At 39.9% G+C, this 24206-nt stretch overlaps 1 protein-coding gene across 4 annotated transcripts in view; it reads right to left on the bottom strand.

The window, feature by feature from the left end:
• Positions 1 to 24206, bottom strand: part of sema5ba (sema domain, seven thrombospondin repeats (type 1 and type 1-like), transmembrane domain (TM) and short cytoplasmic domain, (semaphorin) 5Ba) — a 945671-nt gene that overhangs the window by 304365 nt on the left and 617100 nt on the right. For all 4 annotated transcript variants that reach the window (XM_034185844.1, XM_034185841.1, XM_034185842.1 and 1 more), the window contains 3 exons: positions 9504 to 9566; positions 4824 to 4922; positions 4503 to 4716 (listed from right to left, as the gene is read on the bottom strand). In XM_034185844.1, the coding sequence (XP_034041735.1) occupies positions 4503 to 4716; positions 4824 to 4922; positions 9504 to 9566 (376 nt within the window). The remainder of the gene's footprint in view (positions 1 to 4502; positions 4717 to 4823; positions 4923 to 9503; positions 9567 to 24206) is intronic.

Below are 24206 nucleotides of genomic sequence, written 5' to 3'. Positions count from 1 at the left end.
TTTTGATGTGTTTTTGTTATTCTGTGTGTCCTATCTCTTGCTGGGTTTTTCTGCTTGGGTCTGTCTGTCACTATCTCTCTTGTTTGTCTCTTGGTTCTTGGTGATGGGTGTTTCCCCTCTGTCTGGCAAACCCTTGTTCTGGTGTTTTCCATGCACACCTGTTCTGATTTGCTGATGATCACCTGGGGTTATACAAGCTCACTGGGTGAGTTAGTTCCTCACCAGTTTGTGCCTTCATTCCAGCTCTGTACCTGCATTCCATAGTCCTGCCTGCCTCCTTGCATGTTCTTGACCTCCAGCCTGTTGCATCGACCACAATGTTTTGCCTGAGGATTGAAACTGCCGGACACTTTGTTACATCATCATTAAATTCACTATCCGGTACAACATACGGATCCACTGAAACCAACTGCTACACATCGATCACAATAACAGCTTTATCTTGAGGGTTTAAAGCCTCGTAATAAGCTTTCATTCTCTATTTTGTTTCATGCACCAGCCGCGTAATAATTCACGATGGAGAAGAGAGCAGAGTCATTATCTATCAAGTACCCATGTTTCCTGAAAGCAACATCGTGTGAGGACTGATTGCTCTCCTGTCACTCACAATTCCACGCCCCTCTCAATCAAAGCCACGCCCTCCCACGCCAGAACGGGGCCAAAAGTTTGAAACTGAAAAAAATAAGATCTGAAAGTCAAAAAAAGATCTGAAGGTGAAAAAAGAATATGAATGAAAATAAATTATTTGATCAAAAAAATGACAGAGCTCAAAAATTTATTTAAACTGAAAAATATATATCTTACACTTATTTTTATTTTGAGAATACTATTTAAATGATTATAAAATTCAAGAACAAAACTTTAATTTTCAGTTTCAAAATTTATTTTTTCAATCTTTTGTTATTTTCAGATTGCAAAACTTTTGACCTTGATTTAGCTCCATAGAATTGTACTATGTTGAGAATGTTCAAATTGAAACTCAAACCATATTTAACTGTGAAAGTAGATTAAAAATAATTAGTGTGAAATGACCACTTCATAATTTAGGCTACAGAAGCTTTTTCTGACAACCCGGGATGTTAAAAGTTCCACATAAGCAATGTTGAACAATGTCACTGAGCCAGCAGTACAGACCTCAGCTCAGATCTCACACTGAAAAAAGAGAATAGTTGAACCAACTTAAAAAAAAACATTAAAATGGGTAAAATCTGAATGAATTAAGTTGTTTGAACTCAAGTTTGTAACTTAGAGTTGATCTAACTTACTCATTTAAGTTCATAAATTTAATTCATTCAGGTTTTAACAATTGTAATGCCTTTTAGTTGGTTCTTTATTTCAGTGCAGTTCCTCTGTGTGATCTGTGGAAGGCTGTTTAGATAATGCAGATTACTGTGTCGTAATGTATCCAACAATAACAAAGATTGTGCTCAGCTTGCAGACATCCATTTCTGTGTCTCAATATCAGTCTATCAGCTGCATCATACCAGCACTGCCAGCACATATTCAGAATACTACAGTGATACTTCGTGTGCAGTTCCTCCATTATTTAAAAACCGAAGAAACAGAAATCAGCTGTTATTTTTCAATACCTTGTCCATCTGATACATCAAACAGTCCATGTGGAGATGCTATGATTTTTCTGTATCAGAACATCGACTTCTATTACCATTTGTCAACACATCAAATTGAAAGATGATTCCCGTTTGTTCGGGGTCGCCACAGTGGATACAGCCAGATCCGCTTCTGTATTTGGCACAGGTTTTATGCCGGATGCCCTTCCTGACGCAACTCCAGTTTCACCTGGAGAAACACACACAGCTGCTGGTGTTCCATAGAGGTCTCCCATCCAAGTACTAACCAGATCCTGCACTGCTTAGCTTCTGAGATCAGGCTAACACAGAGCAGACCGGCTGCTCAGCCAAACAACCAATAATAAAAAGAAAAAACAGAAAAATTCACTGTGCACAACCTACCATCACCAAACAGCAACTCTTTCACATATGCACACACAACCCACTACTGCTGTTAGCTGCCAGAACGTTCAGTAGAACACATCAAAAATTTTGACAACTATCATCATTTAAAAAAGTCAGACATTAACCTCCACCACCTCTATTTTTGCACTGCACACATTTTTTCATGAAACATTCTCACTGTTCATTCAAGCCGCTGTTTAAACCCCTCAGTAACTCCTGTTTCACATGTGATATCTGTGCTGCTGAAGCCAAGTGTCATTTTAAAATCCTATGTTGTGATGTTTAACAGAAGCTAGTTATTAACCCACTGTGCAGTGCATGAACAAGGGTCATGAATGGGTGCCCTGTGGGTATCCTTTTGTGTGGACATGCTTTACCAGGGTTTCTGGACTTAGATGGGTGCATATACACCCTGAGATCTGTCAGTGATGACTGGGTGGGATTCTGACTGTAAATATGCCAATTAAGTTTTGCTTATAGCCAAATATATTATTTGCACCCAAACAGTTGGTGGTATGGAGGTTAGTGATGATGAATGTGAGTGATTCTATTCTATTCTATTCTATTCTATTCTATTCTATTCTATTCTATTAGTGGTTCCTGGGGTGTTCCTGAACATCCCAACCAAGTTCCTCTCATCTGAGGATAATAGCTTGGATCTTCTTCCAAAACTTGGCAAACTGGTGACAGCACCATGTATTAAAATATTTAAGTGAATGCATTTATATATTTCAGTTTGTATGTATAATTTTGACCCTGTAAGGATTACAGAACATGGTCGGGGTAGTGGTGAAGTGGTTAGTGCTCTTGTTTAAAGAGCTGAAGATTCCTAGTTTAAGACCACCCCTGCCAATTCTCCATATAATGTGGAGTTGCATGAGGAAGTAAAACTGGCACTGGTGTGAAATCAACATGCAGATTCACCTTGGATCTAATGTGGCATCCCCAAGTGATGAAAGGGAGAAGATCCAAAATAAACTGTGCATTGAATTCTTAATTTTTAAAGTAATTAATGATGTATACTGTACAATCATTCCACCATGGCAAAAGAATAGTTCAAAGACATCAGTAAAAGCCCAAAATCATCATGAGATTCATGAGCCTGATGCATGTACTGTATGTAAACGTCCGACCATAACTGTAAACTAAGCTTATCGCAATAGAGCTAAACTCAGAAAACTCACAGTGATATCCTCCATTAAGGTGATAAAATGTGTGCACCTCAGTTTTATGTGTCTTTCGCTTGTCTTTGGCAGACTGACATACTCAAAATCTTTTAATTCATCCATAGATATATTCCAAATATTTTAAAACCATAAGTAGAGCACTGTGCTCATAGAGCACAAACCTCCGCCAACACTAGTTTCCAATTCCACAAATTTTTACCTTGGAAAAAAATTTCAAGGTCAAAATTCTATTAGAAGTCTCTTTTCATAAATACAATACAACACATTAAAAGGGCTTTTCAATGTAAAATCAAACACCTAAATATGTATCAGATGCGGATCAAATTTAGTCAATTCATTGAGAGCACCAGTTTGCACCTCACTGTCACAAATTAGAGTGATTGAGGCATTTCTGATTGAGATATAATGTAAATGTGCACCAAATGGGCTTTTCAATATTACATTCAAATGTCCACAAAATCCACAATCCGTTTCAAATCCAGATCAGACTTTATCAGGTGATAGTGAGAGCCAGTCTGCACCTCACTTTCAAATATGAGAGTGACTGGGGCACATTTGATTTAGATATATTGTAAAATATACGTTAAATGGGGTTTTCAATGTTAAATTGAAATGGCCACAAAACCTGAAATCTGGATCAGCTCCGAATCAGACTTTGTCAGTCGATAAAGGATACCATCCTCCATAACAAATACAAAAGAAATTAGATCTTTTTTGACAGTTATGAATTATTTAACATTCATTCAATGCTACAGATAGGAGCTTTTCTAATTTTCCAAGATTTTTCTGGACTTTGACCTTTGACATATGAACTTTAAAATTGAATAACTCCTGCCTATCAGGATATGAATCTTCAGGAAAAAAAAATCCTAATACTATATAAAAAATTGTGGGCTCCAGGCTGTTAACAAACAAACAGACAAACAAACGGGCAAAAACATATTTACCTACTGTATATTTTTAACTTATATATTTATCTCCACCAGCTTTGTTGGTGGATTTAAATATACATTAAATGGGGTTACAATGTTCAGTTTAAATGGCCACAAAAACTGTAATCTGAATCAGATCTGGATCAGACATCGACAGTCGGTAAAAGGATACCATCCTTTATCAAAAACATAACCTCCTCCAACTTCATTGGTGGAGGTAACTAGTGGTACTTCTTAAAGCTGCCTGTGCTCTGTATTATGGCAGCATTGGGGTAGTGTCGTGCGCTCAGCAAACTGCAAGCTCAGAGGTGGAGAAATGAACTCTACTGCAGCTCTGATAAAAGTCATTTTTACACATTGAGCCAAGACATGAAGATATACAAAGTCCTTCTTGTGTGCCACTGTACCATTTAGCCATTTGGAGTTGTACTGTGCAGTGCGGAGGGGCGGCATGCCACCCAGGCTGCGGTATATGACGGGGTCACGTCCAGAGAAGTCAATGACAGTGGCGGCGTAGAGTTCGCCACTCTCTGTCACCACTGCTGTGGAGTTGTGGCGAGGGTCGTACGGGCAACGTGCCACGCCGTTCACTCGCTCCAGCACACTGCTCATGTTGCCCACCTGAGAGGGACAAAAAGCCAAATCAGCACAGAGAGATAAAGGAGTCAGCTGAATTGTCCATCTCTTTCATGTACAAGCAAACACAACCACACGCAGTTTCTTCGTACCTCTCGAGTGATACACAGGGGCTGGAACGCGTTGGTCCCACAGGTCATGACCTCGGTTTTGTTCACCAGTAAGACTCTGATGTAGTTCTGACATTCAGTCTGCAGGCAGTAAGAGAACAAAGAACTATAATAAGGCACACACGTACGCATGCGCGCACACACGCTCACACACACACACACACACACACACACACACACACACACACCCACACACACACACACACACACACACACACACACACACACACACACACACCACATTTCAAACCATACATCTGTATTTACTGATCACAGAAATATAGTGACATGATTACTTCAGTAACTGTCAGTGATTGGAACTGAACATATTTGTAATGTTTCAACATATTTTTAAATATAACGCAATGCTAAAATAACTTCAGCCATATGAGCATTGTGTTCTTTAGAAATGCAGCTGTTTAAGTAATTATTAAGATCCTATTGTCTTACATACAATTTGGGCATGTTCAATAACAATACAGAACCCCCCCTCTCTACATATATATATATATATATATATATATTGCAAAAGTATTCAGCCCCTTAGTATTTCACATATTTTATTTTGTTTATGACATTTCAAATGCAAAAAAGTAAACCAGGCTTCTCAATATAACATTTCCCAAATTATCTTCCTTAGACTCAAACTGAAAGCAAATCTCTACAACTTGATATTAATTAATTAAATATATAAATTTCTCCAATCATAACCACAGAAGCCTATAACTTCTTCTGGGTTGTCTAGGTGTCTTGGTGGCTTTCCTCACTCTTCTCCTTCTTGCACAGTCACTCATTTTATTAAATCATACATTGTGATTTCCGGATTTTTTTTTTTTTTTTTTTTTAGATTATGTCTCTCACAGTGGACATGCACCTAAGATGCAAATTTCAGACCCCACCATGATTTCTAAGTGGGAGAACTTGCAAAATCGCAGGGTGGTCAAATACGTATTTTCCTCACTGTATATTCCTAGATATTGCATTTGCACAGGATACCCTGCAAGCACATGAAAGGCAATCCATTGTATGCACTCCAACACTCAACCAGGTCATGATGCAGAAATGCATCGTACAAATTGTGGTTTACTTTGCCACATTTGTAGGCATGCAGAGCACATTTCAGTGTGTGTTTACTAGAGACGAGCACATTTTGCAGCAGAGCTGTTTATTATGGATGGGACAAGTAGGCACAGTAGTCGACTATGACTAGGTAACATCTGACTAGTCAATTAGCTTTTGTTCATCGACTAGTCAAAAGCCATTTATTAAGTTCACTTAACCCTCAAAACAATAGACCAGTGTGTGAACTTTGGCAGGTGAATCAGTCAGCTCAAATGGGTAGTCTGTGCCTAGGAAATGAAAACAGGTATTGTCTTCATGCTAAGGCTATTTTTTTTTTGTATTTGTGATTTTGTACTTGCATTTGTTCAAATAAATGTCACATTTGCATTTCACCATGAAGATTGAAAATTGGCTTAATGTCAGGACTGAGGATTGTGCTATGCCTCATGAGTCTGTTACTGTTGCTGATTTTTGACTGCTTCCTTGTGTACCGAACCCTGCTTGTTCTCTGAGTAAATCATTTTGAATGAATCCCATCTGTTTCTGAGCAACTCAGCTTCTAACCATAACCCTAACCCTACTACCCTTACTCCTACCCCAACCCTAACCTTAACCATAACCGAACGCTACTCCTTCTCCCAACTCTAACCAAAACCACCCCGACTTCATTTTTAATTTTGTGCAGCCATCACAGAATGTATTAGAATGAATTTGTGCTGCCATGATGAAAATGTGGCATTTCTTGTGACAATATCACAAACCAATAGATTAATGTAAATTTTAGTGCTGCTATCACGACATGCCATGAGACTGGGTTGTTCTGACCTAAGCATTTGTATCCAACCATTTTGTGTCATGACCCCTGATACTGATAATTCATTCAATCTCACATTTAATCGCTGACTAGTTGACTAGTCAATGACTAATGGTACCTGACTAGTCCACCAATGATTTTCATTAGTCGTCCCAACTCTACTGTTTTTTCTGACTGTAGTTCACAGTTGAACCTCCATGTGGACACAAAATGCAGAATAAATGGATTAGGGTTGAAAAAGTGCAGCACGTGGCACAGTATTGATAAGGACAGGGCAGATACATGAGAATGTGATTGTTCATAGTAAGACCAATGAATTGGGCATGGCATGCATATGATCATGTTCACTGAAACATATTAGTGGGAACATATTACATGCTGTGAAAACATGGGAGGGCTGTAATCAGTAAGAATTTCCATTCCAATTGTGCTGCTTTCATCAAAATTTTCAGGACACAGTGCAGTATTCATAACCTTCATCTGAGTATGACAGAGACCCAAGTTCCATCAATGGGCTGATGACATATTACAGACTAATCAGTGTGCTACTCATGTTCAATAAATCAGATTCAAAATATTAAGCTCAGCTCTGAAGAGCTTCCAATGAGCATTTGTCCCTTTTATGCTATAAAATACACTTAATTAAAAACAATCAACAAATGAATCATCAATATAAGTACCACAGTACAGTCTTCAGAGAGGAGCTGCAAGATGATTCAACTACGTTCAGGCATATAGCCAAAAGAATGATGGAAATCCATTTTGGATATCAGGTTGGAATGAAAAACAAATGTAATTCACTGTCTCCAGCTTTCATTGTTCTATTGTTCCAAAACATGAGTGCTCATTGCAAATGAATAGAAACCTATTTGTGACATTGGCAGAGTCTCTGCAGCAAATGAAGCCTGTTCTTGGGAAATGAAGCAAACACATTTATTGGCAATGACACTTTTTTCCAAGTATCATTTCCTGGAGCTGTTCTGCATTATGCAGAGATAGTGAGGTGAAAACTTGTCATTTTGGTATCATTCGCCACTCTATAGGCATTATTTCTGACAAATGTATCATGGCAGTCAATTTTCTAAACCACAAACCTAAAGGCACCTTGACATTGCACAAATCTGATCCCCGCACTAGAGGTGGGCGATACCGGGAATTTTGGTATTGTTCCGATACCAAGTAAATACAGGCCCAGTATCATCGATATTGATACCAATACTTTTTCATATTTAAGCTTCATAGATCCAAAGGATCCAAAAGACCTAGGACAGAATTTCTCCAAACATTGTACGTGACAACAAAATACTTTATTATCACAATCAACATTTTTGTTTAAAAAATATCAATCAACACAACTTAAAACAAAATATCCTGAGGTAGAGGGCTGACAAACCACAATACAACAAAATTAACACACCACAACCAAATTGGCTGGCGCCGCTGAGCCAAGTGACGGCGCAACAACAAAAGATCAGAGGGGGGAGGGTGTGCTGCTCTGTGTTGTGTGACACAGTGCAGCCCTGCTCTTACAGACAGAGCGTAGACTTTGATGAATCTGCATGCGCAGCAGTCAGTGCGTGCGGGAGGGAAAAAAAGGTTGAGTATCAATCTTTTTACACGAGGATCGTTCAATATCAATACCAGCGTTGGTATCGATATTATCGATATTGGGATCGATCCGCCCACCTCTACCCCGTACTACTGCGCAACCAATGTCGTGCCAATGTGTCCCGCTTTGTCCTGCTTGACACCACGCTTTATAAAATAATCATTTCTTGTTATTGCTGGTTTCGTTTTATGTTGTCATGTTGTCTTTGTCCTCTTGCCTTTATCTTTATTTATATTTGTTGCCACGGCCTGTTATTGTTTGTCCCTATTTTCTGCACATTTATGATCTGTTATTAATTGTTTATTCTCCCAGATGTTAAATTTGTGGTGAAATAACACTCATGTATTTACTCTGTGCACACACACTACACACATGCACATTCCTCCATATACTTTCTGTATCCCTTTATTTATTTGTGTTTCTGTCATGTTGTATGATTGTGCTATATGTTGTTTTGTAAATAAAATAAAAACATATTAATTAATTAATTAATAAAATAAAATAAAATAAAATAATCATTTCATAGCCGATGACACGTTTGCTCTCAGAACTTGGTTGGTGACACCATTCTCTCATCGCTCCCAGAATCACAAAGAAATTATCTACAGCAGCAGGTTGTCTCATGCACATTGTGTGGTGGAGAATGCATTTGGAGTCTCAAAGGTAATTATTTAATGGATTTCATTCCTTCTCATGAAGCAGATAATGGATCTATAAAGTTATTTTTATTACGGATGTAGCATCTCGTTCTAATCGTTCAGATGCACCGCGCACAAAGATTTCACGGTGTTTTCAAATAGGTTGCGCAATGTTCACAACTAACATTTCAAAATCTTCTTTGCACGCACGCAGCCATGCACACTTTACAACAGTTTATGATGTATTTACTCATTGGCAAGCAACATTGCATGCTAATGCAGGGGATCAAATTCGTGTCAAGGTGCCTTAACTCATTCAAAACAGCAGTGTTTGTTTTGGGAGGATTCTGATCCCAGTTTGCTCTGTGCTCCTCTCTCTCCTTGTCTTTCTCGATGGTAGGAATGCTCTGAAAAGCAGTTCTGTACTGAGTGCTCTCTGGAGACCCCAAAAGACTTCACAGCTCCAGCCATAACATATCCCGATGGCCTCGCTGCAGCCTGACACCATGTGTTGTAATTGGGGGCAGGATCGAGGTTACCTCTGTTTTGCCTTTGCTCTGACAGGACCTCCTGGTTTCTTCATCCGGTGCCCATTCTGTCGCCTAGGAAACAAAAATGAGAAAAACCACAGGGATGACAAAGAGTCTCAGACACTACACAACAGTTATGCAACAGCTGACGGCTGCTAATACTGTAGGCACGCACAAAGAGGTGCATGAAAAGACTTTAACCTCATCATTGTTTGTTTATTGTATAAACATGGCAACCGGCTTGCCAGTAAAGAGCTTACTTGAGAGCAGTGGGCAAGGTAGCAAACGAGGCAGGAGGAGGACAGCATTAGCATGTAAATGGCTTTTTCTTCTTGTTTTCTGTTGCGTCTCTCTCACTCTTTCTCTGAAAGTTTGAAACTCTCGTTTCCACTCTGATTGGTCAATTATGCTGCCGTTGATGGCTGTATCTTAAGCTTAATTATGGATGCAGGAAATGGCACTGCAAGCTTCTGCAGCATGCACACACACACATACACAGACACACACAGAGTTTAGGCTACCAGGGATGATGGGGTGATGAGAGCTATACCTCCGTATGTCTAAACTTTTGGTTTTGGCCGTGGTGGGAGCACGGTATCTAAGGACCTCCTGAAGAAATAAAACAAATTTAATTGATAAAGGTAACTTTTTCCACATAATTGTCAATTAAGTGCAAAACAATATTGTAGTTGAAATTAATTAAATCAAATGAAACATTATTACTTAAATCCCTAAACTTAACAATTGCAAGTATATTGAAAATAATAGTGTTAATTACAGGCATCACAGTGGCTTAGTGTTTAGCACTGTTGCCTCACAGCAAGAAGGTCATGGCATCGATTCCCACTTGTGCTCTTTCTGTGTAGAGTTTGCATGTTCTCCCTGTGTTTGCGTGGGTTTCCTCCCACATTACCAATTTTCTGGCCAAGAGGTCTGAGATTGTAGATGGATTTGAAATTAACACCCAAACATCTTCTGAAATGGCAGCACAGTGGCTTAGAGGTTAGCACTGTTGCCTCACAGTAAGAAGGTCGTGGGGTTGATTCCCACCTGTGGTCTTTCTGTGTGGAGTTTGCATGTTCTCCACATGTTTGTGTGGGTTCACTGTGGGTGCTCCGGGTTCCTCCCAAATCCAAAGACATGCAGGTTTGATGGACTGTCAACTTTAAATTGTCCGTAGGTGTGTGTGTGTGTGTGTGTGTGTATGGGGGGTTTGTCTGGCTATATGTGGCCATGCGGCAGACTGGCATCCTGTCCAGGGTGTACCCCGCCTCACACCCTATGACTGCTGAGATAGGCTCCAGACGCCTGTGACCCTACATTGGAGTAAGCGGTTGAGTGTGTGAGAGCTTCTGAAACTCATCAGCACATTTTCAAAATGAGAACTCCAAAAAGGAAGTGTAATTAAATCTCATCATATGTCACAGTTCCGTGAGCTCATCCTGTCACCAGCCGGAGCTGGCGTTATGGTTTCTCTTGTGTTGGCTGCATTGTTCTCCTGTTGCCTAGCGACCTCGTGCAGTCTTCTTTGTTCAGCTCCTCAGCCGACGCTCCACCTGTCCTCACTTTTTTAAATTACTCCCACGCCCTTTTAAACTCGCGTTGTCTTGTGCACCTTCCTGTTGCCAGTACTAGCCGTCCCGTTTGAATAAGTTGTCCCACATGTTGTCTTCATTTTCGTTGTTCCACTGCATAGCTCAGTGTGTTTTATTCCAGTTTAGCTTCTCAGGGTTTTTGACCCACACCAGCCCCTTAATGTTCATTCAGTCTTCCAATTTTCATACTTCTGTGTTTGCCTTTTGCTACTTGAGCCCTGGTCATGTATTTTCTCAGCCAGCTTTTTGTTGAAGAGGACTGTCGTTACTGTGCATCTCCTGAACCTGAGTTCTTTTCACACATGTTGCAAGTAACATTTTCTGTTCAATCTTAAAGACTGCTGCCACAGTCTGAAACAGTGTTCATTTTCAAGAAGGGAATTTCAGTTTAGACTTTCCAGTGGCCTCTTGCTGCAGTCCTTTACCTGTGGAACTTCAGCTCATATATATCCACCTGATTGCATCTGTAGATTAATAAAACCTTTGAAACATATTTTCTGTGTCTGTCTCACTGCACAGGGGATCAAACATTAGGTGCCTGTCACAATCATCTGCTTTGTGCTGCAGAACCCAGGGATACACCCAGCCCAGTCTCACGGTTTTGTTTTTTTTCGTGCTCCCCTCACAAAATGAGTCAAATTTTCACGAGAGGGTTTTTTTTAACTCACTATTACTAACCCTACTCCTTCCCCCCACCCTAACCATAACCACCCAAACCCCCCGCTTCACTTTTAATTTCGTGCAGCCATCACGGAATGAATTACAATGAACTTGTGCTGCTGTGACGAAAATTAGGCGCTTTTTGTCATAATATCACAAACCAATAGATTAATGTACATTTCATGCTGCTGAATCACGACTTGCCGTGAGACTGGGTTGAATAAACCCCAGTATCAATGGGTCAGTGTAACAAAAGCACATTGTAAAAATAATTGCAAATTCAAAGCCTTTACAGTCTTATTTTAGTTTTTAACCCTTTACCTACTGAGGCTATAAATGGACGATAGGTTATAATTTTTTATTATAGCAATAAAATTAAGAAATAATGTTCTATGTTTGTGTGCTTTGGTACCCTTTTCCAAGAGTACCTGAATTTCAATTATATTACACCTAATTAACTATTTATACACATTATTTGTAAGTTTTAGCATTTAAAATGAGAAAAAACACAAAAACGAACTTGATTTTTTTTTCAGTTTTTTAGTGAAAAATGATTGTTATGTAAAGGAAGTTTGGATTTCACATTTTTAACAGGAAGCTGTAAGTGTTTACAATCAAAATAATTAATTTTGTGTGTCTAGAACTCAGAAACAGCGCAGAAACAGTGCAAAAGTAAACATTTTGCAGGGCGAAAATATGCAAAAAGTAACCAATTTTAAAGTGCAGAACCAAACAATATGAATAACAACAAAGTGCAAAACTATATATAAATATATCAATTATTATCTGTATTATTAAAATGTGCAATAAATCTCTCATTTGATCACTCATTTTGTGCAAAATTATACAATATGAATAAAACAATAAAGTGTCAAACTATAAACAAATATATAATCAAGAATCAAAATTAGATCTAGACTACATCAGTCCATTGTCAGTGTGGTACTGTTTGTAACAGTTTCTGTCTGGCTGAAGACAGAGGCCAATTTTACAAAGTTTGCACATCCAGCAGGTTGACCTCCTGCACACCTTGCAAGAACGCCGCCCCTTTGTGGATCGCTGGCAAGGTGGGTTTCCACTGCTTGTTGGCACCGGGCAGTGGTTTGTGGCTGATGGAGCCATCACACCCACACAAACACGCACACACACCTTCACAACACTAACACCCTGCCTTTTCCTCAAAAATTACTACATTTATGTTTGCTGTCTGTCTCTGTACTTTTCTGTCACTTTTACGCTCTTTTTCATACTTTTCCCTCGTTTCAAAAGTCACCAAACGCACTTTACTGTAATATATGCAACATATAGCATACTGTTGGAAAGCACGGGTTCTTGGCTTGCTGTCAGTGTTGAAATTTTTCAGATTGAGGGCTTACATGAGAATTTACGGTAATGAGAATCAGCGGCGCACTAGTGTGAAACTTCTGTGTTTTTCCTCTGCGTTATGACATCACAGGCTTACGTTTACCGTAATACACCATATATCATTGGAAAGCCCTTGGTGTTAGCTTAACAATGCACTTTGAATCATTCATATTGGACAAACTATGGCGGAGTTACGGTAAAAAAATATGCATATGGAAAATATGGCGTGGGCGAAATCGCCGTAGATAAAGGGTTAACAAACAGGACTTTGCTGTTGATTTATTGCAAAAATGCATTTGTATGATAATGCTAATAAAGGATACAGCAAACTGTTGGAAATCCTTTGTTTTAATGGGGGAGGAGTTTGCTACATATTTTTGGGGGGAGCAGTGGACAAAAATATTCCAGTACCACTCAGTTTATATACTATAATTGCTTTTAGATGCATAGTTGCTCCAGTTATGTTTAATGGAGATGTAAATGTGATTTACTGTCTGTGTTAAGCTGGGCAGACACTGTACGATATTTTCAATCGTACTCGTACAGAACAAAACCGCAGGGTGTAAAAGTTCAGAGCGCACGATTAAGTTCTCACACTATACGGCCCGATGCTCTGATGAGATCTGACTACTCAAAAACCACACGTCGGACCCGTGTTTCCGTAAGTAAAATGTAAACAGAAACTTTTTTTTCTTTTTTCTTTTTTTCAAACTTTATTTACATTTCTTATTTTTACAAAAACTCTTAATGGAAGACATCAAAGTTAAAAAAAAAAACAACTAAATGAGTTGAAGAATAATGGGGATAAAAGAAACAGAAGCTGCTCTCCCAAAGAGATGATCACTCTCTCCGGTGTTTGCACAGGCACAGTGCGAGAGACGCTTGTAGCGCTGCTTCAACAGCACGGAACCCTCATGACGGCCGACCAGAATATCAAACAGGTTTGATTTTCATCCAACCATACGATTGCCGATCGGGAGGTGGTCGTTAGAGATGAAATGCAGCTTGTTACTCCATGTATACTACACGATGCAGGACGCACGATTAAACTGAAACTCGGCACAATCCAAAAAATTTCTCGCACGAGTGAAAAATCGTCTGAAAAAGGGGCAAAATTCACACAGTGTAAGCCCAGGTTTAAGGATGAAGAACTTTTGTTGTCAGTAGGTCTTGTGATGATGCTGAAGTATGGCTGGAGACTGGAACAGTCTGTAAAATCAATTTGCAAAGTACCCACGGTGAAGCCCCCGCCACACAGAAGACCTCTACGTAACATGTCAGTGGCAACTATTGGCATGCCGCCACTAGCGGCAACTTTGCTGTGTATGAATACGAGTGCTGCATGTGTGCACCGTGTGACTGCCAGTGCAACTGTGTGACATTACATGACATGTTTGTGGTGGATAGTAGCAAATTGGGTGGTGAGTGCTATGTGGACCTCCAAATACCACAAACACATCATCTGTGTCAGAGTAACTTAAGAATTTAAACACTTTATCTTTTACATTTCAATAAAAATGCTGATTTTATGAAATTATTATTATTATTACTATGATTACTATTATTATTATTATTAGGTGCAGTTTGTTTTGGCACTAAAATTATTAATCAAATGACGCGACCGACATATGTCAGGCAGGGTTTTGGGATTAAGATGAAGTTGACTGTAATTACGAGAGTGTCACAGACGTACAGTTTCAATTAGAACAAAGCTGCTAGTTGTTCACTTTGAGTTATTTCCATTTTGAAAAAGAAAATCCCTCAGTATACAATATTATAAGTTACAGAACCAAATATGTGCATGTTTTTATTGTTAGAAGGAGCTGAGGCAGATATGACTGGCTCATACCATTAAAAATATATACATTTTTAATACCGTAGAAGCAATTTTCTGCACTCATTTTTTCACACATTAAGGAGATAACAAACAAACAAACCATTAAACAATCATAGCTACAACACAACTGGAAGCAATTAATGAAGACAAAATCAGTGTGTGTGTTCAATAAGGCAGGTGCTGGTGATGATAGGAGCAAAAAGAAGATGTGATAATCAGTGCAGTATTTTAAATTAATATATTGAGGACTGGAATGCTTCAGCTAAGGGCCCTGTCCCACTGGTGTTTAGGAGGATTTGCGGATGGAATGCGCACAAAAGTGGCCCACATCCGCCAAACAACCGCAATAACCGTGCCGCCATCCAAACACGTCCGTGATCATCCGCAGAGGCACGCATGTCCGTAGCCAGGATTTTTGAGCGGCTCAAAAATCCCGCTGCGGATGAGATCCGCATCACTGCCTGAACACATACTGAAGACATACGCAGGACATACACAACCAACGCACCGCAAATCCCCTGTCATCCGCTGATATCTGCAACCGACGGGTTGGCGCGGCTTGGCGGCGGACCGGGACAGTGTGCAAAACAGATATGATGCGTGCCCAGCACGGCCACATCACGGTCGCAAATGGTATGTCGTGCATACAGACAGAGTGGGCACAGATGAAGCGAGTGCATCACGGCCGCTGTGCCCCTCATGGGGGCGCCTCCGCGGTCGCCTTCACTTCTGTTCCCTGTTATATCCGCTTTTCTTCCTCATGTATTCGCTGATCCACCACGGGACATTTGTCATTTCCGCCCACCTTTGTTGCGGATGCTCAGCTTTTGTCTCCTCATTTCATGCGCAAATCCTCCTAAACGCCAGTGGGACAGGGCCCTATGCTCCAGCCGTCAGTGAGTCCAATCTAACCTGCTTAAAAACTGAGTTCTGAGCTGTGACTCAAACACTCTGTGGTCTAACATCCCCTCGGTGTGTCTGCATGCTCCTCGATCTGTCCTCTCCCAGAGAGATTATTCTCATGTCCAAAAAGCTCAAACAGGGCACACGGTGGAAAAATATGTTGATCTTTAGAATTCACTTCCTGAGTCAAAGAGCCCGTGGGGCTACGTGGTGACGTGACACGCTGCCAACTGAGGGCCAACCGAAAGGAAACACAAAACTAGGTCAGTAGCCCAGGAAGAAAATCCAATGTTCAAAAACAAAACCAGGACATGTCAGAAAAACACAAACACTGGAGTAGTCTGCAGCTCATCGTCTGCACCTACACACAATCTCCGACGATTTTATTAGGTGGGAGAAATGTGATTTTAGCATCCAGCAATATCACATGTACTTTTTTGGATTCTCATTTTGCTTTAATTATAGCTCAGAACATGCCAAGAACAGCCCCAGGGCTCAGGGAGGAAATCTGCAAGGAAAATAAAGTGTGGATTTAATAAGATTCCTCGGTTCCATGATAGAAGGAATATTTAAGGACTTAACTTGAAATAAAAACTAGGTACATTTACTGAGAGCTTAAAGGACATCCGCAAAAAAAAAAAAAAAAAAAAAAAAGTTAAATGTGCTAAATACTCAAAGTATCGAAGATTATTACTCATCTTTCATCTTAATCACATTGGCTGGAATTTAACAATCAGTTTCACAGGTAACTAACGGGAGATGAAATTGCTGATTTTGTATGATTACATTGTGCACAACTCATCAAAAAATGAAACCATCACAATCACAAATATTATCTATTATAACATGTATATGTCATGGACATGACTGAGTGAAGCTCGTCAGCATCTCACCATGACATTTAGGTCCTTCAGACTTTTTTTGAGTAAATGCTTCAGGGGAGCATTAGCATGGCAAAAACCTTTCAACATGGCTGCACCTCATTGAATGTAACATTTCATCTTTTACCTCATGAAATATTCTTACCATTGCACTCATAAACATTCATTATTTGTATAATAATGAATTTCGACCATTTGTGCAATGGAAATAATTTTATTTAATTCATTGAAACTGTGTGACTGTGTGTGTGTGTGTGTGTGTGTGTGTGTGTGTGTGTGTGTGTGTGTGTGTGTGGTGACAGACTCACACCACATACACACACTCACACACACACACACACACACACACCAGTGCTCTGCTATGCAAAGCACTCAAAAACACACTGAAAACAACTTTCCTGTCTTATAGGGAATTGAACTGAGATCCACTCTGGCCTTCATGACATCATCTACTTTATTTTACTTTATGATACTTTTATTCATTATATGATGGTGTAATTGTTGCTTTGGTGGTTCTTGGTGTTAAATGTGTCACTGTTTATTTCCTTGGTTTTACAGCACATCTGCAATTTATTTCAGTCTCACTGCACCAGCTATTATAAGCATAATGTTCAGTTAAACCTGCTGAACACAAATATAAAACAGAGTGTTTGACCAGTCGACTTTACTACTCTACAATAATGCTTTAAGCTTGATGTGATTGATCACGTGATTATGGTACACTGTCTTATTTTGGTTCAAAACAATGACAAATCACATTTTATTTCGATGGCACCGACACAAATTATTAATGTAAAGGGCTAATCATCTTAATCAGTGTTTGAAAAAAAAATGTGTTTTGCTGTGACACAGCCAAAACTGCATTCTATTTCTTGCACAGGTGTGCATGTCCACAGCCTCCTTATGATATTTGCACTATGGATGCAAAAATCAAAAACTAGACTGGAAGGAACACAATGGCACGGAAAATGATTAGCTTCATGTGCTTCAGGTGCAATAATGTGAAGCAACATACTCTGATTCCTCACTCAGCTTCTCAATTTTTGCAATTGGAATATCCAATGATTTCACAAAGGTCACAGTATATTCTGCTAAGTCAGGGTCAGTAAACCTTTCCTCGCCAACAACAGCACCTAAACCACTGGTTTCCACAACCCTACCCAACACCAAGTCCATGCAAGCACTGAACAGTAAAGGAGCCAGAACACATCCCTGATGAACACTAGTCTTCCCTGAGAAAAACTCATAACTCTACCACCTCCCATTAACTTCAGCACTAACAGTTTCTGCTGTTTGGGATGTCCAACAATGTTCTCTGGATCACATGAATTCCTGAGAGAAACTCCTCCTCCTATGGGCATTGCCGCCTCAGATACAATCATCAGGAACTTGGCTGCGGATTAACTCCCACAATTCAGTTGTGTTCATGTCTACAAGTCTTCCATCCAGATTGCATGTAAATTTCTGAGGAAAAAGCCTGGCCAGATTTAATCTTGGGCACTTGCCTTGACTTGACTCCAAATGAATCCTCAGAAAAGGCACGACAAGTCTGTGGTCAGAATTTACAAACTGAGTGAACCTTACTGTTCTCATGAATTCTCCCATGAGAATATGGTCGATCTCCTTGGCAACACCGCCAGTATTAGAATACCATGTCCAGTGGTTTACCTCTGGACATTGGAACATGATCCAGCAACTCTTAACCCCTGATTTTTCACAAAGTCAAGCATTGAATCATTTTGACCACAGTTACCAGACCCTTGTGGATCAAAGCAATCCTAGTATGCCGGCACCTTTGTTGCCCTTAGTTAATAAAGTGTCACCTCTGCAGTGGTCATCAATCACTGAGCGAAGCAGCAAATAAAATGTCTCCCTCAACAAGACATTGCTCACTGCAGTCTAAGCATAGACTGAAACAACAGACACAACACCAGTGAATGCTTGGATCTGAGCCTCAAAATATGCTCTTTGACAGAGCTGACGTCTGTCATCACTGGAAGGAGCTGGTCTGCTCAGCAACCGCCACTTGCTGTACACCGACCATTGGTGTGACCAGAACAAAGATAGGTGTTTCCACCCAAAGAGTTCTGGACACTTCCAGGTCTTCATATTTCAGGCAGTGCAGCCATTGTAATACGGAGTTGTCCAGGCTCCATCTATGTCAGTGGAAGATTGTAATCCTTAATGTTCTAGTTGCCCACCCGCATAAGTCACCTCAGGTTTGGACCTGGGCACCGCCATGAAGTGGATTACCCCTCAACACTACACCGGCCACCGTCTTCCAAAGAAAAGATGCTTTGTGCTCTCCACTGGTTCTTCTGGACCAGAGATGAGGCTCCAGATGCCTTTCCACCATCTCCAACTAAGTGTGTGCTAGTCTCCAATGGAAGGCAGCCACAATGTTACTTCCACAGATTATGGAAACCACAAAAACATCATTGATTCTGAGATGATGAGAATAAATTATCTGAACTAACTTCCATAAAATTAATTATTTTCTGATATGCCATCTTGGGGCAATTTCACCTTGACCTCTAAATTGATACCTGACCCAACTAAACTAAAATCAAGTCACTTCTTACCATCCACCGGCCCAGTGTACCTTCCAAGTGTGATGAAAACCAGATTATACCTTCTTAAGATATCTTTGCAACTCAATAAAGAGTTGCAAAGTTACATAGAAACCAACAAGATTTCCAGAGAGTACCAGAGACTATCAGAGAGTAGTGACCAACTAGGGATGAGATGGAGGAGTTACAATGTTTAGTGGCTATTATTGCAAAGACTGTAGATGCAGGTATTTTTGTTTGTTCCAATACCAGTGAAAAATTCATGTTAGCATGCTACAGAAAAAGACACTGCTCAAGAGAAAACATGAAATCTAGGCTACAATCTGCCACATGCCTTCTGGTAAACTGTCTCATAGTTTTCATGCTTTCATGTTACTCCTTCAGTCATCTCCTTCATGGACACTCTTCCACTTTTGGACACAGACTTAGCATAATCACACTATTTCTACTGGGTTATGTTGGATTTAACTGAACTCCAAAGGATATGTACTGTAGATCTGCAATTTGCCTTCTTTTCAGTTCAATAATGATGGAATAACAGACCTCCACATGAAACATGTTATTCAGTTCAATTACTTTTAATCCCTTCCCACTGTATAGTCACCCTGGATGTAGTTACAGACTGTCTACACTGTTGGCTCACATTCACAATAAGCTTTCAGCTCCACTACATGTTAAAATAGCAAAAACACCGTCAGTGTCCAAATATACAACCCCTGGCAAAAATTATGGAATCACCCTGTAAATTTTCATCCCCAAAACTAACACCTGCATCAAATCACATCTGCTCGTTAGTCTGCATCTAAAAAGGAGTGATCTGAGTGACTGACATGAATCATGGCTCCAACACGAGAGATGTCAATTGAAACAAAGGAGAGGATTATCAAACTCTTAAAAGAGGGTAAATCATCACGCAATGTTGCAAAAGATGTTGGTTGTTCACAGTCAGCTGTGTCTAAACTCTGGACCAAATACAAACAACATGGGAAGGTTGTTAAAGGCAAACATACTGGTAGACCAAGGAAGACATCAAAGCGTCAAGACAGAAAACCTAAAGCAATATGTCTCAAAAATCAAAAATGCACAACAAAACAAATGAGGAACGAATGGGAGGAAACTGGAGTCAACGTCTGTGACCGAACTGTAAGAAACCGCCTAAAGGAAATGGGATTTACATACAGAAAAGCTAAACTAAAGCCATCATTAACACCTAAACAGAAAAAAACAAGGTTACAATGGGCTAAAGAAAAGCAATCGTGGACTGTGGATGACTGGATGAAAGTCATATTCAGTGATGAATCTCAAATCTGCATTGGGCAAGGTGATGATGCTGGAACTTTTGTTTGGTGCTGTTCCAATGAGATTTATAAAGATGACTGCCTGAAGAGAACATGTAAATTTCTACAGTCATTGATGATATGGGGCTGCATGTCAGGTAAAGGCACTGAGGAGATGGCTGTCATTACATCATCAATAAATGCACAAGTTTACGTTGATATTTTGGACACTTTTCTGATGTTTGAGGATGATGAAATCATTTTTCAAGAAGATAATGCATCTTGCCATAGAGCAAAAACTGTGAAAACATTCCTTGCAAAAAGACACATAGGGTCAATTTCAAGATATAGGGTCAATGTCAACGAGCAGATGTGATTTGATGCAGGTGTTAGTTTTGGGGATGGAAATTTACAGGGTGATTCCATAATTTATTCCTCAGAATTGAGTGATTCCATATTTTTTTCCTCTGCTTGGTCTAAAAAAGTAACCGTTACTGACTGCCACAATCTTTTTTTCTTGATTTCTTATAGTGTTTCTTAAAGCCAAAAAGTTGCCATTTGAAATGACTTTAGTTTTGTGTCATGTCTGTGATCTGCTTTTTTTCTACAAAATTAAACAACAGAATGAACATCCTCCGAGGCCGGTGATTCCATAATTTTTGCCAGGGGTTGTATAAGGACCTCCGTGTATTAAACTGTTCTCTGAAATAATTGTTTCCAGAGTTTTCCAACTACTGAATGGTCTATTTGAAGAGTTTCAGTCAGGTTTTAGAATTCATCATAGTACAGAAACAGCATTAGTGAAGGTTACAAATGATCTTCTTATGGCCTCGGACAGTGGACTCATCTCTGTGCTTGTTCTGTTAGATCTCAGTGCTGCTTTTGATACTGTTGACCATAAAATTTTATTACAGAGATTAGAGCATGCTATAGGTATTAAAGGCACTGCACTGCGGTGGTTTGAATCATATTTGTCTAATAGATTACAATTTGTTCATGTAAATGGGGAATCTTCTTCACAGACTAAAGTTAATTATGGAGTTCCACAAGGTTCTGTGCTAGGACCAATTTTATTCACTTTATACATGCTTCCCTTAGGCAGTATTATTAGACGGTATTGCTTAAATTTTCATTGTTACGCAGATGATACCCAGCTTTATCTATCCATGAAGCCAGAGGACACACACCAATTAGCTAAACTGCAGGATTGTCTTACAGACATAAAGACATGGATGACCTCTAATTTCCTGCTTTTAAACTCAGATAAAACTGAAGTTATTGTACTTGGCCCCACAAATCTTAGAAACATGGTGTCTAACCAGATCCTTACTCTGGATGGCATTACCCTGACCTCTAGTAATACTGTGAGAAATCTTGGAGTCATTTTTGATCAGGATATGTCATTCAAAGCGCATATTAAACAAATTTGTAGGACTGCTTTTTTGCATTTACGCAATATCTCTAAAATTAGAAAGGTCTTGTCTCAGAGTGATGCTGAAAAACTAATTCATGCATTTATTTCCTCTAGGCTGGACTATTGTAATTCATTATTATCAGGTTGTCCTAAAAGTTCCCTAAAAAGCCTTCAGTTAATTCAAAATGCTGCAGCTAGAGTGCTGACGGGGACTAGAAGGAGAGAGCATATCTCACCCATATTGGCCTCTCTTCATTGGCTTCCTGTTAATTCTAGAATAGAATTTAAAATTCTTCTTCTTACTTATAAGGTTTTGAATAATCAGGTCCCATCTTATCTTAGGGACCTCGTAGTACCATATTACCCCAATAGAGCGCTTCGCTCTCAGACTGCAGGCTTACTTGTAGTTCCTAGGGTTTGTAAGAGTAGAATGGGAGGCAGAGCCTTCAGCTTTCAGGCTCCTCTCCTGTGGAACCAGCTCCCAATTCAGATCAGGGAGACAGACACCCTCTCTACTTTTAAGATTAGGCTTAAAACTTTCCTTTTTGCTAAAGCTTATAGTTAGGGCTGGATCAGGTGACCCTGAACCATCCCTTAGTTATGCTGCTATAGACGTAGACTGCTGGGGGGTTCCCATGATGCACTGTTTCTTTTTCTTTCTGCTCTGTATGCACCACTCTGCATTTAATCATTAGTGATCGATCTCTGCTCCCCTCCACAGCATGTCTTTTTCCTGGTTCTCTCCCTCAGCCCCAACCAGTCCCAGCAGAAGACTGCCCCTCCCTGAGCCTGGTTCTGCTGGAGGTTTCTTCCTGTTAAAAGGGAGTTTTTCCTTCCCACTGTAGCCAAGTGCTTGCTCACAGGGGGTCGTTTTGACCGTTGGGGTTTTACATAATTATTGTATGGCCTTGCCTTACAATGTAAAGCGCCTTGGGGCAACTGATTGTTGTGATTTGGCGCTATATAAAAAAAAATTGATTGATTGATTGATTGATACTGAGTGTAAACTGTGTAATTCTTTCCTCACTCTTAGTCATACATTCTGCTGGAGTGGAAAATGAGAAATATATAAAGTCATACAAATTTCCTTCATTACTGTTTCCGGAGGAAACACTATTAAGTGTGTAAACCAGCGGAACAAAGAAAGTGTTCCATTAATCAGATGATGCAAAGGGACATAATTATAGTGAATTAATAAACACAAACTTATCTACTCCAGGTAGATGGACAGAGGATCATCACCCTGTGAGAACACAAAACCTGACAATGTGGTGCTCAGGGATTGTGAGACTTACATGCAGTGGCAGTTTAAGCCAAAGTACTGGTTTAGCTGAACCCACTTTAAACCTCACATAAGCTAAATGACAGAGCAGCTCCCCTGCACTCAATAACATTGTGCACAGATGTTCATTTAATTAGGGTGTTTGTTGTTTAGCTCTGCAGCAGTCAACAGAGGAAGTGTGCCGTGCTACACATCACAGGTCAGAGCCTGATGACCTATAGCACATGGTTGTGCATTTAAGATGTGTCCAACTCTGCTTCGCTATTTGCACGGCATTTAAACTGCATGCAAATTAAGGCATAGCACACAAAGGGATTGTATTTGGTTACTTAATCATGGGTGAATTTTGCGCACAACATAAATTAAAACGATCAGATTCTCAGCTCTCCATGCCTTTAACAGTGGTACAGTGGAGCATGGTGCATTGCCATTCAGAGGTTTTCTGGCAACGCATCCAAGCAGATGATTTATCGACACATTCTCACTCCCATCTCGTCACATATTTACACTTTGTCAGTGCCCTTTGGTTCCCACTGTGATGAGTTAGGTAATATATTTATATCATCATTTAGTGATGCACAGGAAACACTCTTTTTTATAGCAGCATAATTTCTAACAACAAACAGAATTCTGAGTTTGAGTTCTGCATCACAGGCATCCCCTGAACATATTGGTGAAACATCACATTTTAAAATTAATATAATTTTTTTTTTCATTAATGTGGCAACAGAGAGAGCAGACTTTTGGGTGTTTTGCATATTTGAGGTGGTGTGTGAATTTTTTTTGGGGGGGGGTAAAGTGGCCCTTGGTCCAGAGCCGGCTCTTGGCAACGGCCATACAGGCGGTCATCTAGGGTGCCACCTGTTGGAGGGGTGCTACTGTAAAAAACAAACAAATAAACAATACAGTCCTCGATGTTAACACTTGT

Source organism: Thalassophryne amazonica, chromosome 14, assembly GCF_902500255.1.
Source record: "Thalassophryne amazonica chromosome 14, fThaAma1.1, whole genome shotgun sequence".
In the NCBI taxonomy this organism is placed as follows: domain Eukaryota; kingdom Metazoa; phylum Chordata; class Actinopteri; order Batrachoidiformes; family Batrachoididae; genus Thalassophryne; species Thalassophryne amazonica.
Note: the sequence above shows the minus strand (reverse complement) of the source record. Positions and strands in the feature narration are given on the sequence as shown.